This window comes from Marmota flaviventris, chromosome 1, assembly GCF_047511675.1.
Source record: "Marmota flaviventris isolate mMarFla1 chromosome 1, mMarFla1.hap1, whole genome shotgun sequence".
NCBI lineage: Eukaryota > Metazoa > Chordata > Mammalia > Rodentia > Sciuridae > Marmota > Marmota flaviventris.
In genome coordinates this window covers 196,086,506-196,113,484 of record NC_092498.1, presented here as the reverse complement: position 1 = coordinate 196,113,484, position 26,979 = coordinate 196,086,506, and the positions used below count along the sequence as shown (strand labels likewise).

The 26,979-nt window shown below is 45.4% G+C and overlaps 1 protein-coding gene across 1 annotated transcript in view; it reads right to left on the bottom strand.

Annotated features, from left to right (window-relative positions):
- Positions 1-26,979, bottom strand: part of Itga9 (integrin subunit alpha 9) — a 319,107-nt gene that overhangs the window by 128,224 nt on the left and 163,904 nt on the right. The window contains exon 17 of the mRNA XM_027932436.2: positions 20,145-20,221. Within this exon, the coding sequence (XP_027788237.2) occupies positions 20,145-20,221 (77 nt within the window). The remainder of the gene's footprint in view (positions 1-20,144; positions 20,222-26,979) is intronic.

The following is a 26,979-nucleotide window of genomic DNA, read 5'->3' as shown; positions in this document are numbered from 1 at the left end:
TCATTTTATAACCTACAACATGCTTCCCTTTGTTCAAAACTTAGTGCTACATCTGAGACCTGCCCACTTCTCTGGCATGTTCATCCCACCCTACCTCGGTGAATTCCGTGGATATTATATAGAAACGTTAAATAGAAAAATTCAGTAAACAATTCACAAGTTTTAAATAAAGCAATATTCTGAGTAGCAGGATGAAATTTCAAGTCATACCATTTCATCCTGCTTGGGATATACATCATCTCTGACCAGTGTGTCCACACTGTATATTCTACCCACCAGATAATCATTTAGTAGCTTTTTTGGTTTTGAATATGACAGTCCAAAAGTTCATGTAACCGTTGTTTTATTTAATACTGACCCCAAAGGACAAGAGGAGTGATGCTGGCAATTTTGCTACACTATATTGCCATGATTCTTCTATTTTATTATCGTTGTTAACCTCTCATTGTGCCTAATTTATAAATTAAACTTCATCATAGTAGGTATGTATAGAAAAAAACATAGTACATAAAGTTTGGTACTATTCTACTATTAGTCTTGGAACATATCTCCTCTGAATGGGGGGAGGGGGGTTCGGTAGCTTTAATTTTCATATCCTCAAATACCACATAAACCAATAACACTGTCATTTAACAGAATATGCCATACATTTATATAAGTATACTCCAACTGTGGGTTATTATTCCATATAGTTTTGAGATTTGCCTTACATCTAACTGTGTTCTATAAATCTCTTCCAATCTTGTAAAAGAAACCCACATAGTTATTGGTTCCAGCTAGAGATTGGGAGGTACACTCTATAAGGCACCTCAATTAAAAGTGACCTTGGGTCAGGGAAATGAGTCCTGGGACTGAATTCCTGGGTTGAAAACCCACGTATGTGAAGGCAGAAACACCTCACCTCCTTCCTATTGAGTACCCACCGGGGCTAGTGCTGTGCTCATAGAATGAGAGAAAGAGAAAAGCATTCACCGATTTGAGTCAAAATTGTGGTATTCCTAGCAATATTCCAATAATTGAGGTAAACAAGTGTTACTTCAAAAAATAAATAACATGGAGGAGCAGCCGCCTGCTGAGAGGCTGAGCCGCCCCCTCCCCCTGTGCCGGCATAGTAGAGGGAACTGGGACCAAAGACAGAGCAGGCCCAGCGGCCTGCTGAGGGGCAGAGCCGCCCCCCACCCCCCTCGCCTGCCAGGTAGGGGAAGGGTGACCACCGACAGAAAAGGCCCAGTGGCCCAGGGCGGGACAGAGCTTCCAATCACTCCTGCAAGGTAGGCGGGCCTGCGACCCACCGGCAGAAGAGGAGCAGTTGCCTGCTGAGAGGCTGAGCCGCCCCCTCCCCCTGCGCCGGCATAGTAGAGGGAACTGGGACCAAACACAGAGCAGGCCCAGCGGCCTGCTGAGGGGCAGAGCCGCCCCCCACCCCCCTCGCCTGCCAGGTAGGGGAAGGGTGACCACAGACAGAAAAGGCCCAGTGGCCCAGGGCGGGACAGAGCTTCCAATCACTCCTGCAAGGTAGGCGGGCCTGCGACCCACCGGCAGAAGAGGAGCAGCCGCCTGCTGAGAGGCTGAGCCGCCCCCTCCCCCTGCGCCAGCATAGTAGAGGGAACTGGGACCAAACACAGAGCAGGCCCAGCAGCCTGCTGAGGGGCAGAGCCGCCCCCCACCCCCCTCGCCTGCCAGGTAGGGGAAGGGTGACCACCTACAGAAAAGGCCCAGTGGCCCAGGGCGGGACAGAGCTTCCAATCACTCCTGCAAGGTAGGCGGGCCTGCGACCCACTGGCAGAAGAGGAGCAGCCGCCTGCTGAGAGGCTGAGCCGCCCCCTCCCCCTGCGCTGGCATAGTAGACGGAACTGGGACCAATCACAGAGCAGGCCCAGTGGCCTGCTGAGGGGCAGAGCCGCCCCCCACCCCCCTCGCCTGCCAGGTAGGGGAAGGGTGACCACCGACAGAAAAGGCCCAGTGGCCCACGGCGGGACAGAGCTTCCAATCACTCCTGCAAGGTAGGCGGGCCTGCGACCCACTGGCAGAAGAGGAGCAGCCGCCTGCTGAGAGGCTGAGCCGCCCCCTCCCCCTGCGCCGGCATAGTAGAGGGAACTGGGACCAAACACAGAGCAGGCCCAGCGGCCTGCTGAGGGGCAGAGCCGCCCCCCACCCCCCTCGCCTGCCAGGTAGGGGAAGGGTGACCACAGACAGAAAAGGCCCAGTGGCCCGCGGCGGGACAGAGCTTCCAATCACTCCTGCAAGGTAGGCGGGCCTGCGACCCACCGGCAGAAGAGGAGCAGCGGCCTGCTGAGAGGCAGAGCCGCCCCCTCCCCCCCGCGCCTGCAAGGTAGTCGGAACTGAGACCACCATCAGAACAGGTCAGACCTGCAACTGAGAGACAGAACAGGCCCAGTGGCCTGAGGAAGGGTAGAGCCGCCCCCCCCCACGCCTGCAAAGTAGGCGGACCTGCGACCCACTGGCAGTACAGCCCCAGAGGCCTGCAGAGGGGCAGTGCCGCCGCCCGCGCCTGCAAGGACGGCGGACCTGCTACCGACTGGCAGAGCAGGCCCAGCGGCCTGCCGGCGTGGTAGGCACATTGCCCCAATTGGCGGAGGGGCAGAGCCGCCGCCCGTGCCTGCGAGGGAGACTTTGCAACTATACAAGACCAATATAAATATATAGGGGGAAAATTCAATAGCACAACAGTTTCACCAAGAAGAAAGGAACGCAAACAGTATGAAGAGACAAGGAAAGAAAGGACCACAAGCATTGCAGGTCAACTCAACTTTAGAAGAGGTAATAGCTGCAGCTGATGGAATGTCAGATAAAGAATTCAGGATATACATGCTTCAGATGATCTGGAGTCTCAAGGAAGACATCAGACAGCAAAATCAGACAATGAAAGATCACTTCAACAATGAATTACATAAACAAATCCAAGAAGCAAAAGATCAACTATACAGGGAAATAGAGGTTATAAAAAACAAACAAACAGAAATCCTAGAAATGCAGGAAGCAATAAGCCAACTTAAAAACTCAATTGAGAATACTACCAGCAGAGTAGAACACTTAGAAGACAGAACATCAGACAATGAAGATAAAGTATTTCAACTTGAAAAGAACATAGACAGCTCAGCAAGACTGTTAAGAAACCATGAGCAGAACATCCAAGAAATATGGGATAACATCAAGAGACCAAATTTAAGAGTCATTGGGATACAGGAAGGAACAGAGTTTCAAACCAAAGGAATGAGCAATCTATTCAATGAAATAATTCGAGAAAACTTCCCAGACTTGAAGAATGAGACAGAACCCCAAATCCTAGAAGCCTACAGGACGCCGAATGTGCAAAATCATAAGAGACCCACACCTAGACACATTATAATGAAGATGCCCAACATACAGAACAAGGAGAGAATTTTAAAAGCTACAAGAGAAAGGAAGCAGATCACATTTAGGGGTAAGCCAATCAGGATAACAGCTGATCTTTCAACACAGACTCTGAAAGCTAGAAGATCCTGGAATAACATATTTCAAACACTGAAAGAAAATGGGTTCCAACCAAGAATTGTGTTTCCAGCGAAATTAAGCTTCAGGATGGAAGATGAAATTAAAACCTTCCACGATAAACAAAAGTTAAAAGAATTTGCAGCTAGAAAACCATCTCTTCAAAACATCCTTGGCAAAACATTACAGGAAGAGGAAATGGAAAATAACAATGAAAACCAACAGTGGGAGGTAGGACACTAAAGGGGGGAAAATAATCAAAGTGGAAAACAAACCATGTTTAGTAACATAAATAAACAAATATGGCTGGAAGAACAACCCATATCTCAATAATAACCCTAAATGTTAATGGCTTAAACTCACCAATCAAGAGACACAGGCTAGTAGAATGGATCACAAAACAAGACCCAACAATATGCTGCCTACAGGAGACGCATTTGATAGGAAAAGACATACATAGGCTGAAGGTGAAAGGTTGGGAAAAATCATATCACTCATATGGACTTCGGAAACAAGCAGGAGTATCCATACTCATATCAAATAAAATAGATTTTAAGCCAAAGTTAATCAAAAGGGATAAAGAGGGACACTACATACTGCTCAAGGGAACCATACACCAACAAGACATAACAATCATAAATATATATGCCCCAAACAATGGTGCAGCTATGTTCATCAAACAAACTCTTCTCAAGTTCAAGAGTCTAATAGACCACCATACAATAATCATGGGAGACTTCAACACACCTCTCTCACCACTGGACAGATCTTCCAAACAAAAGTTGAATAAGGAAACCATAGAACTCAATAACACAATTAATAACCTAGACTTAATTGACATATATAGAATATACCACCCAACATCAAACAGTTACACTTTTTTCTCAGCAGCACATGGATCCTTCTCAAAAATAGATCATATATTATGTCACAGGGAAACTCTTAGACAATACAAAGGAGTAGAGATAATACCATGCATCCTATCTGATCATAATGGAATGGAACTGAAAATCAACGATAAAAGAAGGAAGGAAAAAGAATATATCACTTGGAGAATGAACAATAGGTTACGGAATGATCAATGGGTTATAGAAGACATCAAGGAGGAAATTAAAAAATTCTTAGAGATTAATGAAAACACAGACACAACATATCGGAATCTATGGGACACATTGAAAGCAGTTCTAAGAGGAAAATTCATTGCTTGGAGTTCATTCCTTAAAAAAAGAAAAAACCAACAAATAAATGATCTCATACTTCATCTCAAAATCCTAGAAAAAGAAGAGCAAAACAACAGCAAAAGAAGTAGAAGGCAAGAAATAATTAAAATCAGAGCTGAAATCAATGAAATCGAAACAAAAGAAACAATTGAAAAAATTGACAAAACTAAAAGTTGGTTCTTTGAAAAAATAAACAAAATCGACAGACCCTTAGCCATGCTAGCGAAGAGAAGAAGAGAGAGAACTCAAATCACTAACATACGGGATGAAAGAGGCAATATCACAACAGACACTTCAGAAATACAGAAGATAATCAAAAATTATTTTGAATCCTTATACTCCAATAAATTAGAAGATAGTGAAGGCATAGATAAATTTCTTAAGTCATATGATCTGCCCAGATTGAGTCAGGAGGATATAGACAACCTAAACAGACCAATATCAATTGAGGAAATAGAAGAAACCATCAAAGGACTACCAACTAAGAAAAGCCCAGGACCGGATGGGTATACAGCAGAGTTTTACAAAACCTTTAAAGAGGAACTAATACCAATACTTTTCAAGCTACTTCGGGAAATAGAAAAAGAGGGAGAACTTCCAAATTCATTCTACGAGGCCAACATCACCCTGATACCTAAACCAGACAAAGACACTTCAAAGAAAGAAAACTACAGACCAATATCTCTAATGAACCTAGATGCAAAAATCCTCAATAAAATTCTGGCCACTCGGATACAAAGGCACATCAAAAAAATTGTGCACCATGATCAAGTAGGATTCATCCCTGGGATGCAAGGCTGGTTCAATATAAGGAAATCAATAAATGTTATTCACCACATCAATAGACTTAAAAATAAGAACCATATGATCATCTCGATAGATGCGGAAAAAGCATTCGACAAAGTACAGCATCCCTTTATGTTCAAAACTCTAGAAAAACTAGGGATAACAGGAACATACCTCAATATTGTAAAAGCAATCTATGCTAAGCCTCAGGCTAGCATCATTCTGAATGGAGAAAAATTGAAGGCATTCCCTCTAAAATCTGGAACAAGACAGGGATGCCCTCTCTCACCACTTCTGTTCAACATAGTTCTCGAAACACTGGCCAGAGCAATTAGACAGACGAAAGAAATTAAAGGCATCAAAATAGGAAAAGAAGAACTTAAATTATCACTATTTGCAGATGACATGATTCTATACCTAGCAGACCCAAAAGGGTCTACAAAGAAACTATTAGAGCTAATAAATGAATTCAGCAAAGTGGCAGGATATAAAATCAACACGCATAAATCAAAGGCATTCCTGTATATCAGCAACAAATCCTCTGAAATGGAAATGAGGACAACCACTCCATTCACAATATCTTCAAAAAAAATAAAATACTTAGGAATCAACCTAACAAAAGAGGTGAAAGACTTGTACAATGAAAACTACAGAACCCTAAAGAGAGAAATAGAAGAAGATCTTAGAAGATGGAAAAATATACCCTGTTCATGGATAGGCAGAACTAACATCATCAAAATGGCGATATTACCAAAAGTTCTCTATAGGTTTAATGCAATGCCAATCAAAATCCCAACGGCATTTCTTGTAGAAATAGAGAAAGCAATCATGAAATTCATATGGAAAAATAAAAGACCCAGAATAGCAAAAACAATGCTAAGCAGGAAGTGTGAATCAGGCGGTATAGCGATACCAGACTTCAAACTATATTACAGAGCAATAGTAACAAAAACAGCATGGTACTGGTACCAAAACAGGCGGGTGGACCAATGGTACAGAATAGAGGACACAGAAACCAATCCACAAAACTACAACTATCTTATATTTGATAAAGGGTCTAAAAGCATGCAATGGAGGAAGGATAGCATCTTCAACAAATGGTGCTGGGAAAACTGGAAATCCATATGCAACAAAATGAAACTGAATCCCTTTCTCTCGCCATGCACAAAAGTTAATTCAAAATGGATCAAGGAGCTTGATATCAAATCAGAGACGCGCCGTCTGATAGAAGAAAAAGTTGGCTACGATCTACAGTCGGTGGGGTCGGGCTCCAAATTCCTCAATAGGACACCCATAGCACAAAAGTTAATAACTAGAATCAACAAATGGGACTTACTCAAACTAAAAAGTTTTTTCTCAGCAAAAGATACAATAAGAGAGGTAAATAGAGAGCCTACAACCTGGGAACAAATCTTTACTCCTCACACTTCAGATAGAGCCCTAATATCCAGAGTATACAAAGAGCTCAAAAAATTAGACAATAAGAGAACAAACAACCCAATCAACAAATGGGCCAAGGACCTGAACAGACACTTCTCAGAGGAGGACATACAGTCAATCAACAAGTACATGAAAAAATGCTCACCATCTCTAGCAGTCAGAGAAATGCAAATCAAAACCACCCTAAGATACCATCTCACTCCAGTTAGATTGGCAGCCATTATGAAGTCAAACAACAACAAGTGCTGGCGAGGATGTGGGGAAAAGGGTACACTTGTACATTGCTGGTGGGACTGCAAATTGGTGCAGCCAATTTGGAAAGCAGTATGGAGATTTCTTGGAAAGCTGGGAATGGAGCCACCATTTGACCCAGCTATTCCCCTTCTCGGTCTATTCCCTAAAGACCTAAAAAGAGCATGCTACAGGGACACTGCTACATCGATGTTCATAGCAGCACAATTCACAATAGCTAGACTGTGGAACCAACCTAGATGCCCTTCAATGGATGAATGGATAAAAAAAATGTGGCATTTATACACAATGGAGTATTACTCTGCATTAAAAAATGACAAAATCATAGAATTTACAGGGAAATGGATGGCATTAGAGCAGATTATGCTAAGTGAAGCTAGCCAATCCCTAAAAAACAAATGTCAAATGTCTTCTTTGATATAAGGAGAGTAGCTAAGAACAGAGTAGGGTCGAAGAGCATGAGAAGAAGATTAACATTAAACAGGGATGAGAGGTGGGAGGGAAAGGGAGAGAGAAGGGAAAATGCATGGAAATGGAAGGAGACCCTCAGAGGTATACAAAAGTACATACAAGAGGAAGTGAGGGGAAGGGGAAAAATAATACAAGGGGGACAAACGAATGTCAGTAAAGGGGGCAGAGAGAGAAGAGGGGAGGGGAGAGGAGGGGAGGGGAGGGGAGGGGGGATAGTAGAGGATAGGAAAGACAGCAGAATACAACAGACACTAGTATGGCAATATGTAAATCAATGGATGTGTAACTGATGTGATTCTGCAATCTGTATATGGGGTAAAAATGGGAGCTCATAACCCACTTGAATCAAATTGTGAAATATGATATATCAAGAACTATGTAATGTTTTGAACAGCCAACAATAAAAAATAAAAAAAAAAATAAAAATAAATAAATAAATAAATAAATAACATGCCTGTGTCCCTGCTGACTTCGGTCCCAGCTTTGATTCTTTTAACCACTCACATAATGGCAGAATCAGTACTGGCTTTAAAGGTCATCTTCTAACAAGGCAAACAAGCAGGAACAGGGTCCTTCCCTGTCCCTCTAAGCGGCTAGGGGTCTCTCCCGCTCCATCTATGCAACCGTGCAAAGAAATACTGATTCCTGGCAAACAGAGGAATTCAAATTCTCATCATCCTTTCGGAGCAGTCTCCTGGATCACTAAATCTCAGGACATCTGGAACAAATCAGGTTCATTCACTGTAACCACTGCATTAAAGACAAAGAATACTTTGAGGGGCAGAGGAATTCCCAAGATCTGTGGGCTGCTCAGAGGTTTGATGTCATACGACAGGGATGGAGGGCGTGATGCTCGAGTTGACCCAGCCCTGGCACGCTGCCACACTGTGCCACACGCACGTTGCCCTGGAACCTGGCTATGCTCACCATGCGAGAAGCCCACCTGCATGTCACAGAAGGCAGCAAGCCAGACGACCCCAGAGAACTCACATCAGGAGGGCCACAGTGGTCCCTGGATGGATAACTCTGCAGTAGCCGCAACGTTTCCCCGCTTCTAGTTCAAGAGCCAAGTGGGAGCTGTAAATGGTTCCAGGCAAGAAAATATACTGAAATTACTAGTCTCCCTGGATTGTGTATCCTTTTTCCTTTACAGCCAGTCAGTCGCAGGGCTGGAGAAAGCCGCTCTTTCCACCTGGGTCTCTGCGTCTCTGGAGGTCCCTGAAGGTAAAAACAGGTCTGCACTACCCAGAGGCAGTACCTCCAATATCAGTGTATTTTGTTCACATGGACCAGATGCCAGCTTTCTCTGCTTTGGGCCTGAAGCACTCGTTTTCTTGAGCTCATCAAAGCCCTGGAGTTTCTGGTGTCTTTAATAAGCAAGCAACAAGGAATGAATGTCTACCTTGTATCAGGGTCACGACGAAGGTTAGGAGCCACACAGGGAGGGGAAACACTTTCTCCAGAGGCTTCTAAATTTTGTCTTACAATGTATGCCTATAATCCCAGCAACTCAGGAGGCTGAGGCAGGAGGATCACCCAATCCCTAAACCACATCCCCAGCCTTTCTGCTTATATCTTAGAGACAGGGTCTAGTTGAGTTGCTTAGGCCCTCACTAATTTGCTGGGGCTGGCTTTGAATTTGCCATCCTCCTGCCTTAGCCTCCCAAGCTGTTGGGATTACAGGTGTGCACCACCACACCCAGCTCACAGAACACTTTCTGAAGAAGAGCCCAGGGACCCTGGTGAGGAAGTCCGGCCGTTCCGACTGAGTGTCCTGTGTTCCCTTATGCTACAGGAACAGTTTCTGGTCCCCTGCCTGTGAAAACGTTTTGCCGAGGAAGCCATCTCTCACAGGGTGCCCCTCTTCCTTTATCTCTTGGGTCCCCTCTAAAAGCAAAATCCCAGGGAAGAAGCATCCAGCAGCAATCCCTAGGATCCAAGTCCCAGGATGGCCTGAAGGAGCTCCCCCATCACTCCTTGGCCTGGTTTTCAAACATAAACACCACCATCTTCCAATTCCAAGAGGGAAAACAAAAAGCACACCAGCAACTGTCTCATCATTAATGTTTGATAAATATAGGTAACTTGATTTGCTTTTGAAACTCAATAGTCCTAAAAAACAAACAAACAAACAAACAAGATCAGTCTGCCTGGCCAAAAGAGATAAGGACAGACATACACAGCGTGAGTGTAAGTCCTACAGTATCTCAGGATGGGCTCCCCAGATGCAGCATCTGTGACACGCAGTGGGGGTTTTCTGGGGAACCAGGGAAGCTGGCTGGGCAAGGCCTTAGGTGAAGTCCAGCCTTGGCCTGGTCCACGAGAGGTTCTGGAGCACAAAGTGCCACAAGTCCATCTGCACTTGAGATAATGGCTGGCCTCCTGCACCCCAACCAGCCAGCCAGCAGCTCCGGGGAGGCGGGGTGTGACCTCCCAGGAAAGGCAGTCTCAGGACACCAGTGACTTCCCCAGTCAGATGAGGGGCAGCTGTGAGTCTTTGGCTGCCAACATGGCAGGAGGGAACAGGCACCTGCACTGTGAGGGACCTGGGTGTGGAACCAACTGCATCCACCCAGCTCGTCATGTTTGGATCAAGAACACCTGGAATGAAGTCAGGAAAGACGGCTCATAAAAATCTAGATGTTTCTATGTGGTACCTCCCCTCTCACTGCAGCTGCAGGGACTATGACTTCAGGGAAGCTCATGGTAAACCCAAGCCTCACCTTTGGATGTGACGGGTGGGGACAGTGATCACTGGAGACCGCCCCCCCCCCCCAAAAAAAAAGGTTCATCCTTCCTTGGCCACAGCTGTCTTTGGCTTTTCATCCATGGACAGCCTGCAGGGAATCCTGACCCTCCCAGGGTTGTATCAGGGGGCTCAGAACAAACTTTAAAGAGATGCTATGTGTCAAGGTATACCCAGGGCAATAAGAAAAGTGTGCAGAAAGCAAAGCAACTGCACAGCTTCAGATTTGGCCTTCTGTCACAGCAATGAGTCCCCTCTGGGATGGGTGAGTCTAGTATTCAGTGGCAAGAGACCAAGGAACATAGTCACACGAAAAAAAACTGCAATAATCTTAGCGAAGAAACGGCACATGGCTTCCCATCTGAAAGAAGGGAGGGATCTAGGGGCTGCATTCTCTTGATAGGTCCTTTCCTTGGGGCTGATCAGAAGGAAAACTGTCATACCACCACCACCCTGCTGGAAAGACTCTGACACACCATAGATCTCCAGTGGGTGGCTATATTTGGAAGACAAGGAAAATACTACTGAATAGAATTTTATTAGGCTCACAGTGCGGTAGACTTCCCGGGAGTCTCAGGAAGAGGGCCCCCGTGAGCATGCCCCTTCTGTGGTTGCCATGGTTCCTGCCTAGGTCCTCTCACACCCCTCTGTGGATCCCCATGGTCCTACTCTCCAGAAAGCTAAAGCTGGAAAATCTTGATCAGTGTCTGCTTAGCAGTGGGAGGGCTGTCCCTGAAACATGCTCTTTGTTGGGACAGATCTGTGGCCCGTGTGTTCTGGTGGGGCCTTGGAAAGCTCCCTCAGCACTTTGAATCTGTCCAACAAAGGAAAAGGGTCAGTTCCTTGGGTGGTGGCCCCTCCGTCCCCAGTCTCATACTCAGGAAACCACAAATCAGATCCTCCCTGCCATAGAAGAGAAATTCCAAAAGTCATTTCCACCCAGAGATAGGCCAGGCTCTCCAAGCTGTGATGGCTATTTAAAGACAAAGGCCACCGGTGGAACTGCTGGAACGGAGAACTCCGGAGCTGCCCACCAGGTGTTTTTCTTGCTCACTGGCTGGTTGACTTTCTTTTTGACCTCAGATAAGTGACTCAAATCCCTATCAGCTTCCTGATCTGCCCCAGAAATTCCGTGGATCCAGGTACATAGATAAAACACACCAATCTTGAAAAAACAACAACAAAAACATGCTGGGTTCGTTTCCAGCCAGCTGGATTACATATATGACAAATGAAGTGGCGTCATGGAGCCACAGGCTGTGATTATTCCTGGGCTGGGCTGCAGCCAGGGCTCCCAAGAAACAGGATTCTGGCTGCAAGAATGAGCCTGGTCCACATCAATTCCAGGATGCTGGAGGGCTCTGGAGTCTCATCCTCTCTGCCTGGGATCAGCCGTGGACAAACCCCTCACCTGTCCTTGCTGCCATCCTTAAGGAAGCAAGAAGAAAGCTTTTGGCCCTACCCTTGGCTAGTGGGTCTGCCCTAAAGAAAAAGCCCTTCTGTGTGTCGGTGATGGCTGTTATGCTGGGTAGGGATGGGGGAGGAAACAAGACACAGAAAAACTGCAATGGGAATTACCGTTGCTACAGTCAGGAAGTGCTTGGGTGTTTGGCAAAACAGTCAAGGTTGGGTGTTTGGCAAAACGTGGAGTAAGAACATTCTCAGGAAGTTCATGGGAAGAGGCATCCACATCAAAGGTGATTTAACACTCCTTTTAACACTCATGCAGGAAACTCCATGGTAAACTCATCAACTGAAAATCTTTAAGAAAGTGGGTATAGGAGACCGTGTCCTTGTCCCTGGCCATTGCCCCTCAGACTCTTCCCAATGTGCTGGCTGACTTCCAGCTACCAGCATCTGCATCTTTCTGAGGGTCTTTTTCCAGGACTAGACAAAGCTGTTGCATCCCAAGCATTAATCGCCCCCCACCCCAGCCCCAGAGTGGCACTCAATCCACGGGTCGCAGGAGCTGGTTTTCCAGTTCTTAGATGCAGTCGTTCTAAGAGCCCCATTCTGTGGGATCCCCACAGCTCTGCTCCCTGGCATTGTCCTGATGAATCTCAGTCGGCCGCTGTGCCAGCTGGGTCTGGAGGCCTGCTTGACAGTCTCTGTGAAGTTACACCCTGTGTTCTGTGGCTTCACAGCTCCTCCCAACAGGAAGCAGAGTCTTAGTTCCCCACCCCTTAATCAGATTGATCCTGTGACTTGATTTTGGCCAACCAAATATAGGAAAGTGACAGTATACCAGTTTTGCTACCAGGCCTCAAAAGTCTTGGGTGCTGTTGTTCCTTTTAGGACCCCCGCCACACTATAAGAATCAATATGGCTGGGCATGTTGGTGCTCACCTGTATACCCAGAGACTCAGGAGCTGAGGCAGGAGGTTCATGAGTTCAAAGACAGCCTCAGCAACTTATCGAGACCCTAAAAAACTCAGCAAGACCCTGTCTGTAAATAAAACATAAAAACAGCTGGGGATGTGGCTCAGTGGTTTAGCACCCGTGAGTTCAATTCTCTAGCACCAAAAAAGAAAAAAAAAAGAATTGTGGGCTGACATGCTAGAGGATGAGACGACGAGGAGGGAAACAGAGGAGCCCCAGTGAACAAGTGCCAGAAACAAAGGCTACTAGACAACCTGAATCTGGATGCAGACACACAAGGGAGCCCAGGCTGAACCGCCGAGCCGCAGAATCAGAAGTAAACACATGGTGGTTATTTTAAGGCATGAAGTTCTGGGGTGATTTGCTGCACAGCAATAAATAACCGATATGCTGGTGTTACGGCGCACCCTTATTGGCAAGCTTCCCTGTCGATACTTCCTTACTCTTTACCTTTGCTTCCTGCACATTTCACATAAATTATTTGCACTCGAATCCTCGTCTCCGGTCAGCATCGAAGGGAACTCAAACTCAGACCATATGGAGCACTTCCTCCCCTGCGCCTCCAGGGAACTCCCTCACATTGCCGTCATACGATGATCATGGTAATGACGACACGTTGCTGGCATGCATGTCTGCATCTGGACTGAGAGCACTGTGACGCCGCAGTGTGTCCCTATTTACTTCCATCAAGCCAGGCACATCCACAGCAAGTGTCCCATCCACATTTCTCAAATAAACGAATATATGAGCACCGTGTCACCTCTTGACAGATGTGCAGAATCTGGGCTCTCCAGAAGGATCTCACCTTCAGTATCTCTTCCAGAGTGTGACCGACTATCCCTCGCTCTCTTGACACCACTGATTGCCTACCCTAGGGCCTGAATCCCACCCTTGGCTAGGTGACTCCTACAGGAGGCTCACCTACATGCTATTCACCCTTGAAATGCTCCCGCAGGGTGAGGAGAGGTATCTGCTGCCTCCTCTTAGGGACCCACATCAGAGCAAGGGCCAAGACATGTTCTGACAGGGGAGGAGGATGGCTTCAGCCCTCATTCAGAAAGTTCCAGCCACCAGAGCATTCCACCCTGATTTCAAGAATATACCATTGAGAAAACCAGAAAGAACTACAAAAGCCAGCTGCTCCCAATCAACAAACCTTGCCTTTTTTTTTTTTTTTTTTTTTTTTGGCTTAAGTGGCTGCATTCAATGAAGGGGGTGGGTGGGGAAAGCACATGGCTAATGTTCTGACAACCTCAAAAAGTTTTCCAGGCTTGTGATCAGCTCCCACTCACCTTCCCTCACAAAATGGTAATAATAATTGTTCTAGTTAGCGTTGCATCACCGTGGCTAAAAAAAAAATACCCAGCAAGAGCAACTTAGCAGAGGAAAATTTTCTATGGGGCTCATGATTTCAGAGGTCTCAGTCCACAGACGGCTGACTCCATTGCCTTGGGCCCAAGATGAGGCAAATCATCACGGTGGAAGGGCCCAGTAGAGGAAGGCTTCTCAGCTCATGTGGAGTTAGGAAGCAGAAAGATAAGGGGGAGAAGGGGCCACAGGGAAGATGCACCCTTCCAGTGCATGCCCCAATGACTTACCTCCCCCAGCATGCCCAGCCTGCCTACAGTTACCCATCAGTCCATTCCAGTTTGAATGGGCTGATTAGGTTACAGCTCTCCCAATCAATCATTTCACCTCCGCACATTCCTGCATTAATAAAGGAGTTTTGGAGGACACCTCATATCCAAACCCCGGTGGTAACTATACTCATGGTGATGTTGTTGCCTTTGAGGACTCTGCTGGCACGCCAGCAACAAGTTCATGGTCAAACTTGAGTTCTCCAAGGAGAGAACATTGATCCTACACAGAAAAAGAATGCAGGGTCTGCCACTGACCCAGCAGGACAGGAGGCTCACGTCTCCAGTGGGGAAAGTCACTGCATATCCTCAAAGCCACGTGGCACATGGGGAGGGTGCATAGGAATAGAAGGAAGCCATCTTTGATCATGGGCTTTTTCCCTAACCACCTCCTTCCTGAACTGGGTTTTTTTTTTTTTTTTTAAACAAAGAAGACCCTCAGTGTCTCCACCTTGGTACTTCCGGTGCACAATCAGCTGATATGCAAACTCAGCAACAATTGAGGCCAACATAGAGAGAGCAGAATGCAGAACCAGGAACTCCCCACTTTGATTTCCCCCATAATATGAGTCCTTGAGCAAATAACCTGGCCTCCCTAGCCTCTATATCCTAAGTACTAAAAATGTTTACATATTTACTTCTCAGCATTATTGAGAGGATTAAATGGAAAAAAAATGTAGCTCTCATTTATAAGTGTTTACTATGTGCCAAGCATTTTTAGAAGCAATTAAATACATATAAATTCATTAGCTATAACCCTATAAGATGCTGGAATTATTTTTCCATCTTACAGAGAAGGAAACAGAGGCACAGAGATATTAAGCAACTTGCCCACAGTTAAATAGCCGGTGAGACACTAGGGTGCTTTTTTTTTTTTTCAAAGAGAATTTTTTTAATATTTATTTATTTTTTTAGTTTTCGGCGGACACACATCTTTGTTTGTATGTGGTGCTGAGGATCGAACCCGGGCCGCACGCATGCCAGGCGAGCGCGCTACCACTTGAGCCACATCCCCAGCCCATAGGGTGCTTTTTTGTATACCGAGTACTCTGTAGGGTGCCCAGTGCACAGAAGGTGTACCATGAACAATGCTCTCTTCTCCTTCATAATTCAAGACACTGTTCCTTTCCACCCTTTGTGATGCAGTTGATGATTCTGATCATTTTTGAGAAGGAAAACAATTTGATTTGAGCTAAATTGCTAAGTGAAGAGGTCCCCTTCTAGAAGGTTGGTCATTCGTAGATGGTGCCAGCCATCTCCCAGCTAGTCATAGGTTTGGGGGGAACCTATTGCACTCCACCCCCAATTCCTGTGATAATAGCTATAAGACAGTTACACGTGGCTATGAGATGATTCCAACTTCACAAATATTCCACTCTTTACTTCTCCTAAAAGATTTTTTAAATTATTTTTTATTGAAGTTGACCAGCCAGGAGACAGAGACATTTCCACTGATCTCCAATGAGATGCCTCAGGAAAAGAAAATTTGCTTGACTGCGATAACTTATGTTTTTCTTGATCTTGATCACATGTGATGCTATCTTAGGTACTGTGAGCCTTCAGACAGAAAAAAACATGGGCGCATCCTTTTATAAATGAAAGTTTCTACTAAACAGGACTGAAAACATCTAAACCGCTTCCTCCCTATTCCTGGATAGTTTAGAAATGGCATGTTCTAGAACTAGGTTCAACTCATTAAAGATCATGGCCTTTGTTTTTAAGTTGTAGATGGAAACAATACATTTATGCATGCATGCATGTATGTATGTATGTATGTATGTATGGTGGTGCTGAGGATCGAACCCTGTGTCTCTTACATGCCAGGCAAGTGTTCTACCACTGAGCCACAACCCCAGCCCCAAGATCATGAACTTTTAGAGTTGAATGTTTTAAGTAACAACAGATCCTGCCAAAATTCATACTCCCTGTGGAGAAAGATAAAAACATCCATGAGTGTCACAGGGAGCGCTTCCTGGCTTGATCCCTGGTCACTCTGGGTGACCCCCTCCCTCCCAGATGTCTTTCCCTCTGTTGTAAGACTCAAGCTCCTCCATCTGGTGGGTGTTCTGCCTCCAGCCCTGAACTTCACACAGCCTGTCTACCCAGTCACTGAAGTCGTCTCTCCCTTATCCCTTTTCAATATAGTGAGGGTACAGCTGACATGAGAGCTAGGTCCTAAAGACAGCATGAAAGCAAAAACTGTGTCCAAATTGCCATGTTGAAGCCCTGGGGGAGCGTGATGGTGGAGAGCCACCTAGCATCCCTCCAAAAGCCCATCCCTGCCAAGGGCACTCCTTCACTGAGACAAGTGGCAGTGGCCCCACAGAGCTGTGTCAGGGAAGGAGGAACTGAGATGGGTGAAAAGAGGGACACACTCAGAACTCAAGCTGGAACACGCCTTTCATTGGTGGAGGAGATGGACCGACCCACATCATCCCTCCCCCTGGAGCGTATCTAGTTGCATTCCTAGGAAGTTAATTACCTGAGCTGGGACTCAGCTCTACTGCACTGGCTTGGAGATGCAGCCCCAAATCACAGGTGTGTCACAATCCAGCTTCTTTCTTTCTCTCACACTTTGTTCTCTTTGATTGCAGACACCTGCGGTTCCTCATGGGAGTCCTCTGCCCACCTTTTTCCTCTGCCTAGAGTACCTAAGTCCTCCTCCCTCCCTCCTCTTAATACAGCCTCCTGGAAGTCACCCCATGCCCTGCAAGGACCCAATCACCTCTCTTCTCATACGAGGTCATGCCACACTGTCCAGTCTCCCGACCCTGACCAGGCTGTGCACACCAGGGGAGTGGGCCACATATGGTTCATATCTACAGTGGTGCCCAGTACTTGCTCGAACAATGAAGGAGTATACATCTCATCCCAGGCAACAATGACTCAGAGCTAAATGATAGCTCAAGCTGCTCACCCACAGTTCAGGCTCCTAAAACACCCTCAACCAAATCCACACCCTGTTTCTGCTACAGTTTGCTGCACATTGTGCCTGGCTCTGCAGAGTGAGCGTTCCAAGTCTAGGGCCGTCCGGTGTAACTGAAACCACAGGTTTAGCTTTATATCTGCACTTATCCAATTACCAATCAACATTTCCCTGATGGCTCCTGTGGGAACAGCTCTGGGTCCAAGAGTATAATGAAAGTTTCTTAATGGAGGATCCTGCCAAAAGGCTATTTTGAGAGACCGGGAGACCTCCTGGGAAATAACTCATCCTTCAGAAAGGTTGGTCCAAGAACATTGATTTTTGAGGTTCAGGAAAACTCCTCTCCAGGGCTCATGTCTGAGTTCTAAGAAGATGGAATTGCAAGAAAGGCTGAAATGGCCCTCGAAGCTACAAGGCATCAGGAGGAGTGACAAGGTTCCCCAGGGCTCACATGCTGTAGGAGATGGCCTTGTTGGTCCCGGTCCTTTACCCTATATTCATGCCCTTTGCAGTGTGACTTTGTAGCTCTCACTAAAGGGGCAGAAAATATTTTCCTGTTCCTTGACTTTGGGTATGGCCATGTGCCTTGCTATGGCCAATAGAAAAGTCTGATATAATAGTGGGGCAATTCTGCCCCTAGGCCTTAAGGGCCATTGCATGGTTTTGCTTGTCCTTGAGCAATTTCATCATGCAGTGAGAATATGCCCATGCTAGGCCATTGGTTCCCCAGGGGCAAGTAAAGACACAGAGTTAAACTGGGCCACCCAAGACTGGAGTTTACCTTCCACTGAACCCAGATGCATGAACAAGTCAGTCATCATCCAGCTGAATCCAATCTCACCTGACCTGAGAATAAATGATTGCTGTCTCATGCCATGTGTTTGAGGGTGGTTTGTTATGCAGCATCTTTGGTAGCAATAGCTAGTTGATACATGTGGGGTCTGGTCCCTGGCCACCACATTAGTTATTCTGGCATTACTGATTGGATCCACAGAGTACACCTGATACTAATCACACTTCTGAAAGACCAAGTTGGGGCAGAGGTGGAAGCTTTAGTCATACGGTGCTTTGCTGACCATGAGCCTTGATTTTTATATCTTAATCCACAGAAAGCACAACTAAAAAAAAAGCTGGATTTGTCTACCCACTAATGGGTAGCAAGAGCAATAGGATTTTCCTTACTTAAAATTTAACCTTGGATCAAGTAAATTATTATCCCACGTCAAATTTTCTATGATCTACAATAAATTTCCAGCATTTATAGTCTGCTTTGAAGTTAAAAAAAGAATCCATGTGATTTTTGTTTATTACTCTTTCCCTAAAACACTTTTTGGAAGATCTCCTCAAAATTAAAATTAATGAGCTGATAATTTATAAAATTTCTTTAGAATTGGTTTTTCTAGTAACCCTGGAAGGCCTTTCTAAGTTAAGCAATCCCAATATCTACTTCATGAGTTTAAAGTAATTTTTTAAGATTGGCAAAGAATATGCTACTTTAAGCTGCCATTTTTTCCCCAGTGTAAAAGTGAAGTTAATGAAGTAATATTTAAGTGGTTTGGAAGAGTATTTGTGTGTATGTTGCCATTGGGAGAAGGCAGTTGGGGAGATACACCTTCCTGTAAAAATTCAAAACAGAAGAAAAGGCATCTTAGCAATGATGAATAAAAGATTGTTTATTTTTGGTACCGAGAATTGAACCTAGGGGCACTCAACCACTGAGCCACATCCCCAGGCCTTTTAAAATTTATTTTGAGACAGGGTCTTGCTAAGTTTCTTAGGGCCTAATTAAGTTGCTGAGGCTGGCTTTGAACCTATGATCCTCCTAAAAGATTATTTATCATAAAAAAAAAAAAAAAGCAAAAATGCCCTAGTGTAGTTACTCATTCATGATGGGATATTTCTTTAATTACATCCCAATTTAACTCTTGGCAATGCGAGTAAGGGACATGTTTGGCATTTTAGAGACTAGCTAAAAGAACTGAGGACTGCTTTGAGAAATGGTAATAAATCTTACAGAGGGGTTTCTGGCCCCAGGGCTAACGACAATCTTTCAGAAGGTATTGTTCCAAAAGGAAACCATTCTTGAAATGTGGCTAAATGATTCAGGACCAGCACCTTCATCCTAAAAGAAGTCTAAAATAAAAGGTTGGCAAAGAGGAAACAGAAAGCCTCTGTACCGTTCACCTTTAGCCTAGGGGGACTTGCATACCGCAGGAGGAAACCCTGAAATAATAAAGAAGACAGTCTGCTTGGACCAGATCAGCCTGCCCCTTGACTTTACCACTGTTCTGCTACAGAAACACGACTTGCTGCTAAAGCCAGAAAGATAATACTGTTCAGTGTGTGTGTGTGTGTGTGTGTGTGTGTGTGTGTTTTGGGGAAACAACTTTATATAGTAAAAGGTTAAATCATGACATCATCCCAAAAGGTCCAACGTTAGCAATACCATATGGTTCAACTTAATAGAATGAGTAAACACAAAATATCCTCCCAGTGCACGAATACTCTTAAAAATTAGAAATCTAAGCTAAATTGTGAAATTGCAAACGAAATCCAAACTATCTTCCCCAAATCATAGCTATTGTTAAAAATTATAACATACTTAACAAAAACATGTGCGCGTGCGCATACACACACACACACACACACACACACACACACACAGAGTATAGGACCATAACCCACCAAAGCGGTTTACCTTTATGGTAGGGAAATCTGAACATTCAGGCTTGGGGCCTGGAATTAAGAAAAACTGAACTTCTCAGAACAATGTCATAAAAGGAACATTGACATACCTGGAGAGCAGCAGTTTACCCCGGAGCTGCAGGTCGGCAGCACAGTCCTCAGATCGGCAATTCCTTTCAAAAACAGTCTGTGAAAGAAATGATAGAAAGGTTGGAATAGGGTTTATGGGCAAAGCAGTAAGTGATGGCCTATTGCCTCTTGCAAAGCAGTAGAAATTCTTCCTTCAGGCCCTCCAAGCCTCTCCTCCCACCTCCAAGAAGCCGGCTCCCTGGCAGGGTGAGGGAAGCTTCCCGAGGTTCCACAGAAGCCTAAATCAACAGTGGTCTTGATTCATGAGTGCATTCCTTACTTGATTCACTTCTCAGTCTCCTGAAGCACTTCTTCAGGAAGCATACGTGACTGGTGTCCTTTCGTCTATGCTTTTCTGACAAAAACCTTTTAGATGCTCTTGGACATGCATGAATAATCATTCCATGAAGTAAGTAATTCTTAGATTACAGTCAGGTCATTTTCCCCATTTGTTCTCTTGGGGAAGAGAAAAATCTGCATTGGAGAAAGGCTCGGCATAAGCAACGGGACCATATTAAATGGTTAGGTCCAAAGGGAAATGTCAAAGGCAATCAGGCCATTAGACAGAGGGCAGCATAATGGGACAGAAGAGATGCTTTCCAGTTTCTGGGGGAAGCAGCTAGTGGTTAGCAGGGAATAGTGGCTTTTCTCTAACCGAGACTAGGCCTCCATAGTCAAAGCCCCACCCAGTGCTGGGGCCTGAGGCTCTGTGGTTAAAACCAACATTACTTGCAGAGAGCTTGCCCAAATGTGTAAGGAAGCTTCATGGAGGGTTAGCCAGGGAATCAGGAACAGCACTTTGTTGTAAGGGATAGAGTTTTCTTCTCTCTGCAGCACATGGATAGCTTGTTAGTATGTCCCTCCATCTGATCTCAACTTCTCTGAGGTTTCTGATGTAGAGACAGCAGTATCCCTATGCTTCGGACGATCTTCACTATTGTTAAGATGGCTTTGATCATCTCAGTGGGGTTTGGAGAGAAGAACCTGATGCCCTTGTTTTTTGTTGTGATTTATTTACCATTAAACTTCATTGTCACTCCTCATGGCTGCGAGGGCTTTTTTTTTTTTCCTCCCCGATAGCAGAGTTTCGGGTAATAGCCCATAGCAGAAGCGTAGGTGGCTTCTCAGTGTGCCAGCGTGGACTCCAACAAACTTGCTGGCCAATGGATAGTCTAGACTCAACCAGACAGGGTAATTTTGCCTATGGAAATTCATATTCCTGTGCCACGTTTCCAAAAGAATAGAGTGTCCCAGCCAACATTCCCTTCCTTGATTATAGGAGGAAAAATCATGGAATTCTTGGGCAATATGAGGAAATTCCTATGTTCTTTTGGACACTAACGGGGGCAAGGAAAGAGCCAGATCTCCAGGAGACTTCAGAGTAAGACTTTTGTGCTTGCTTTGCAATCTCGACCAGGCTCAAAGCAGGAGGAAGAGGGCTTAGGAGCTGCAACATGCCAGGCAAAAAATGCTTTGTGAGCCTAGAACTAACAAAGAAGCACCAAGGGTGGCCTCCCCACCAACCGGATCCAACTTACACTTGAAGGTCCCCTGACACAGCCCCTGCATGGCCTTGAACCTAACTTTGTATTCACAAATCTACATTTTTTCCTTCTAGCCCTTCCCTCCCCCTCAACTGTATAGACTTTGGGCCCCACAAAACCCAGATGTACCCCCTGGGTTAGCCTCTTCCACACATGTGCCTCCCATCACAGAGGCTGGTCACCGTCTGACCCCTGGGCTTTGGAGGTGGGATGGAGGGGCATGATGGGTGGGGTAGGAAGCAGGTGAAAACTGAAAAGGAAGGTGTCACCTAAACCCATCCTGTGACATATTGGCTTCGAGTTCCGGGCCCTGCCCTCCCAATCTCTGTCATCCTGGCTCTCGTGCCAGCTGTGCCCTGGACTGGCCTTGCAATTTCCTCACTACATATAAGTGAGCACCACTGGGGCCTCCTGGGTGATAGTGACGAGAAAGGACAATGGAGATGAAGAGCAGGTGTGACTATGTCTCTACAGGTGACTGTGCTTTCCACGTCCAAAAATGACACTTCCAGTGAGACTTTGACAACCCCATCACGGAGAGGCAGAATCTAGCGCTTCCTTCCCTGCCATGGGGAGGATCTGTGGTTACAGTGGAAATAACGTTATGTGACTTCCAAGGCTCAGCCATGAAAAGCAACAGCTTTCACCTCTTTTGCTTGGGGCTTGGCCACTCTGCGCAGAGGAAAGCCCAGCTGGCCCCAGAGAGGCTCATATGGAGAGAATAGGCAATCCCCTCAGCTCGGAGGCTGAGTGAGCCATCAAGGAAGTGGGACTCTCAGGGGTCCCCACGGACAGGTACCTGGTGGAGCAAAGATGAGGTGTTCTGACCAAGTCCTACCAAATTACCAATTCACAATTTTCCCTTTTTTTTTTTTTTTTTTTTTGCTGTTAAGCAATTTCTTGCTCATTCCCTTGTGCTTAGGAAATTTGTTAAGATTTGTTTTGTGACCCAACACGTGTTCTACCCTGAAAGTGTTCCTTGGGCACTTGGAAAAACCTGTATTCTGTCGGGGCAAAGTGTTATGTGTGTCCATTAGGTTGTCTGATCGACAAACGTTGTTCCAATCTGCTCTGCCTTTATTGATTTTCTGACTGGATGCTCTATTCGTTGTTGAAAGTGAGGCACTGAAATCTATTACTGTACCGCTGTCAAGTTCTCCTTTCAGATCTGTCAATATTTGCTTCAGATATGCAAGTATTCTGATGTTGGGTGCATACATATTGATAACCGTTGTATCTCCTTGTTGACCCTTTAATCCCTTCTTTGTGTCTGGAGAAGCTTTTAACTGCGAGTCCACTTTGATGTGAGTAGAAGCTGCTCCTGCTTTCTCTGGTTTATCGTTGCCTGGACTCTTCTCCCATTCCTCTGTACATCCCTGAATCTAAAGTGAGTGAGCCTCTTGTAGACAGCACACATTGGACGTGTGTGTGTGTGTGTGTGTGTGTGTTTAATCCATTCAGTCACCATGTAGCCTTTTATTGAGGAGTTTAGCCAATTTACATTTAAAGTAAGTATGAATATGGAAGGGTTTTCTAAGCTGGGCATGGTGGTGCATGCCTATAATCCCAGTGACTCAAGAGGCTGAGGCAAGAGGATTACAAGTTTGAGGCCAGCCTTAGCAACACAGTGAGACTGTCTCAAAATAAAAAGGACGGGAGATATGGCTCAGTGGTAAAGCAGGCTTAGGTTCAATCTCTAATACAAAAAAAAAAAAAAGGAAGGAAGGAATTCCTGTCATTTTGATAGTTTTTTTTTCCTATATGCCTTATAGTTCTTGTGGCACCTTTTTCTCTCTCACTGTTTTCTTCCATGTTATCCCCCCCCTTTTTTTGGTAACTTCTATGCGTATTTGTAGTTACCAATGGACTTACATAAAATATCTTCTGAAATAAGGTCTCTACTGACAGTCTATTAGATGCTGAGAGCTTCACCTACACAAAGGAACTCTGAGTTTCCCTTTACTTCCCCCCTACATCATATGCTGTTGATGCCCCAATTTACCACAACCAGCACAATTTATAGTTCCTTTTATCTTTTAACTGCTACCATAGAATTACAGGTGATGGTCTCACCCCTTCTACAGTGGTATGATATTATGTTTCTGTCTATATCTACCTTTGCCAACAAGTTTCCCATCTCCTCATTTCTCTTATTGCTGGCTTAGAGTCCTTTCATTTCAACTTGAACCCCCTTAAGCGTTTCTGGTGAAGTATGCCTAGGGGCAAAAGAAGTCTGTACTGCCCCCTCACTACTGAAGGGCAGGTTTTCTAGATAAGTATTCTGGGCAAGCATTTTCTTTCCTTCAACTTTGAGTATGTCATTCCATGCCTTTCTGTTCTGCAAGGTTTCTGCTGGAAAAAACACACTGTGGAAATGCAAATCAAAACCACCCTGCCATAGGATGGCTATTGTCAGAGAAGAGGTCGCCAGGGTCGGGTGAGGGTGTGGAGAAAAGGGAGCCCTTATGTGTGACTGACAGAACATGAATTGGTACAGCTGAGATGAAAACTGATATGAAAGTTCCTCAAAACATTGAAAATAGAGCTGCCATATGATCCGGCAAGCCTAAAGGAAACGAAATCAGCACCTTTTAGGGATATCTGCACTCCCAGGTTTATTATAACACCATTCACCCTTGATAACATAGGAAGCAACCCATCTGTCAACAGGTAAATGGATGAAGAAGTTTTCATAAGTACAAATGCTCCTCCACTCCTAAGGTGGCCAAAACCTGAAATCCACTCTTAAGTTGAAAATATCTTAAGTAAAAAATGCATTTCATACACCTAACCTGCCAAATATCATAGCTCAGCCTCACCTACCTTAAACACGCCCAGAACACTTACATTAGTCTCCAGTTAGACAAAATCATCTAACATGAAGCCTACTATATAATGAAGTGTTGAACATCTTAAGTAACTTACTGAATACTATACTAAAAGTGGAGGAAAAAAACAGAATGGTTATGTGGGCACACTTTCACGCCATCATAAAGAAGAAAAAGCATAAGTCTAACCATCGTAAGTGGAGGAATGCATATCTGTCGTGGAATATTATTCAGTCTTAAAAAGGAGATCCTGAGCTGGGGTTGTAGCTCAGAGGTGGAGCGCTTGCCTAGCATGTGTGAAGCACTGGGTTCAATCCTCAGCACCATATAAAAATAAAGTCATTGTGTCCACCTATAACTAAAAAATGAATATCAAAAAAAAGGAGATCCTGCCATTTTAGACAATATGAAGAGAACTGCAGGATATTATGCAAAGTGAAATAAGCCAGACACAGAAAGAAAAGTACTGCATGTTCTCACTTATGTGTGGACTCTAAAAGAGCTCAAGAAGCAGAAACAGAGAAAACAATTTTGTTGGTTACCAAGGGTGAGGGATGAGGGAAGGGAATGGGGTGATGTTGGTCAAAGGTACATAGTTATATTGGATAAGTCTAAAGACTTATTCTGAGGTACAGAATGACCATTCTAGTTAATAACACTGTCTTGTATACTGGAAATTTACCAAGAGAGTAGATTCCAAGTGCTCTTCCCATAAGTAGGGGTTGGGGTGGGGGCGAGTAACTAGTGAGGAAACAGGTATGTTTCTGCTGCACGTAGTCATCATTTCACTACGGATATGTTTATCAAAACATGCCTCTGTGCACCTTAAATATGCACACACACGAGAAAAGAAATTCCTGAGTGGTTTGTTATGCAGCCATAGATTTAACAATCCATTCATGGAGTATTCTAGAATGAACGCTCCACCCGCCTACAGGCTTTCCTTAACTAGGGCAACACCCAGACAAAAGTAAGCTGTACAATCTAAGCCCTGGCTCAGGCAAGGCTGGGAATGCAATTGTTTTGAGGGTAGAATGCAAGACACCCGGGGAATCAAGAGACCTGTGCCATGCACTGGAGGCGCCAAGGCTGAAACTCAAATCCTGTGCCCGGGTCTGAATTAGTCTCTAGGCAAAAGGCCAAGCTATTCCTAAGGAGCTGAGAAACCTGTCTCTGAGGCAGGAGTGCAGGCACGAGCAGTCTCAAAATGCTAGAAGACAGCATGTTTTCCAGGAACAAGTAGAAACGACTTTTCTTTTGTGCAAAGTACAAAGAGTCCAGCTTCTCCATGAAGCCAAGGGGCCACCCTCCTGATTTTCCTCTGATGAACAATCCCAACAGCTGCAAGCTGGACCTCCAAAAACCTCCTCCATCTGCTTTTACCACATCCCCCTGGTCTTCTAGGCCAACACAGGCTTGGCCGCCTCTATCAGACAAATCCCAATCCTGCTTGGAAGCCGTCTCTCCCTGCTGTCCCCTCCAGTCTCCACCTGCAGGTTGGCAAAAGCTATCTGTTGGCATCCCAGGAAGCAGCTTTTCCAGGACTTGCCAAAAGGTCTCAGACTCCATCATGTCCCAACCCTCCCTGGGGGCAGGAGGCTGAAACCTCTAGGGAGAGCGGCTGTTTCCTGCCTCAGGCCTCCAAGAGCCAAGGAATGGCCACCCCGCAGCCTCCTCAGCCTCACAGACTGGATTTACATGGGGGCTCCTTCCTCTCCTGCTTTTCACCTTAGGTGTCCTAGGAGAATACAGTTTTCTTTTGGAAAGTCCTCTAGTTTCTCACCAAATCCTTTTTCTACTTGCTTTAGAACAGGGTTGGCAAGCTTTGGCCCCAGAGAGTCAGATAGTAAAGCGGGGTGCGGTGGTGCACACCTATAATCTCAGCCACTTAAGAGACTGAGACAGGAGGATCACAAGTTTCAGGCCAGGCTGGACAACTTAAGACCCTGCCTCAAAGATAAAAATTTTAAAAACGGCTGGGGCTATAGGTGACGGGTAGAGTATCCCTGGGCTCAATCCCCAGCCACACAGACACAAAGTCAAACCAGGGGCTACAATTCTTCTGAACAGGAAAAACAAAAACACAAACAAACAAACAAAAAAAACATGGATGATACATATAGGATGGTCAAGAACATACTCCAACAAAACTTTGTTTAGAAAATTAGGTAGCCTGAACGTGGCCTGGGGGTCCATAGTTCACTGAATCCTGGTTCCTCTGCTCCCTTTGGGCCAGGGAAAATCCAGCCTAAGTCCATTTCCCTCTGAGCCAGAGCCCAAGGCTGCAGTGGGCCTGCCTTTCTCACAATGCCACCAAGGCCAGGGCAGCCTTGGGGACATTTGATGCAGGGTCCAGCAGCTCAGAATCTGCTCCTGGCTGAGGCCCACGTCAGACAGGAAGTCATCCAGGTGCTCAGGCCTTAAGGGACGCATTTCTTCTACTC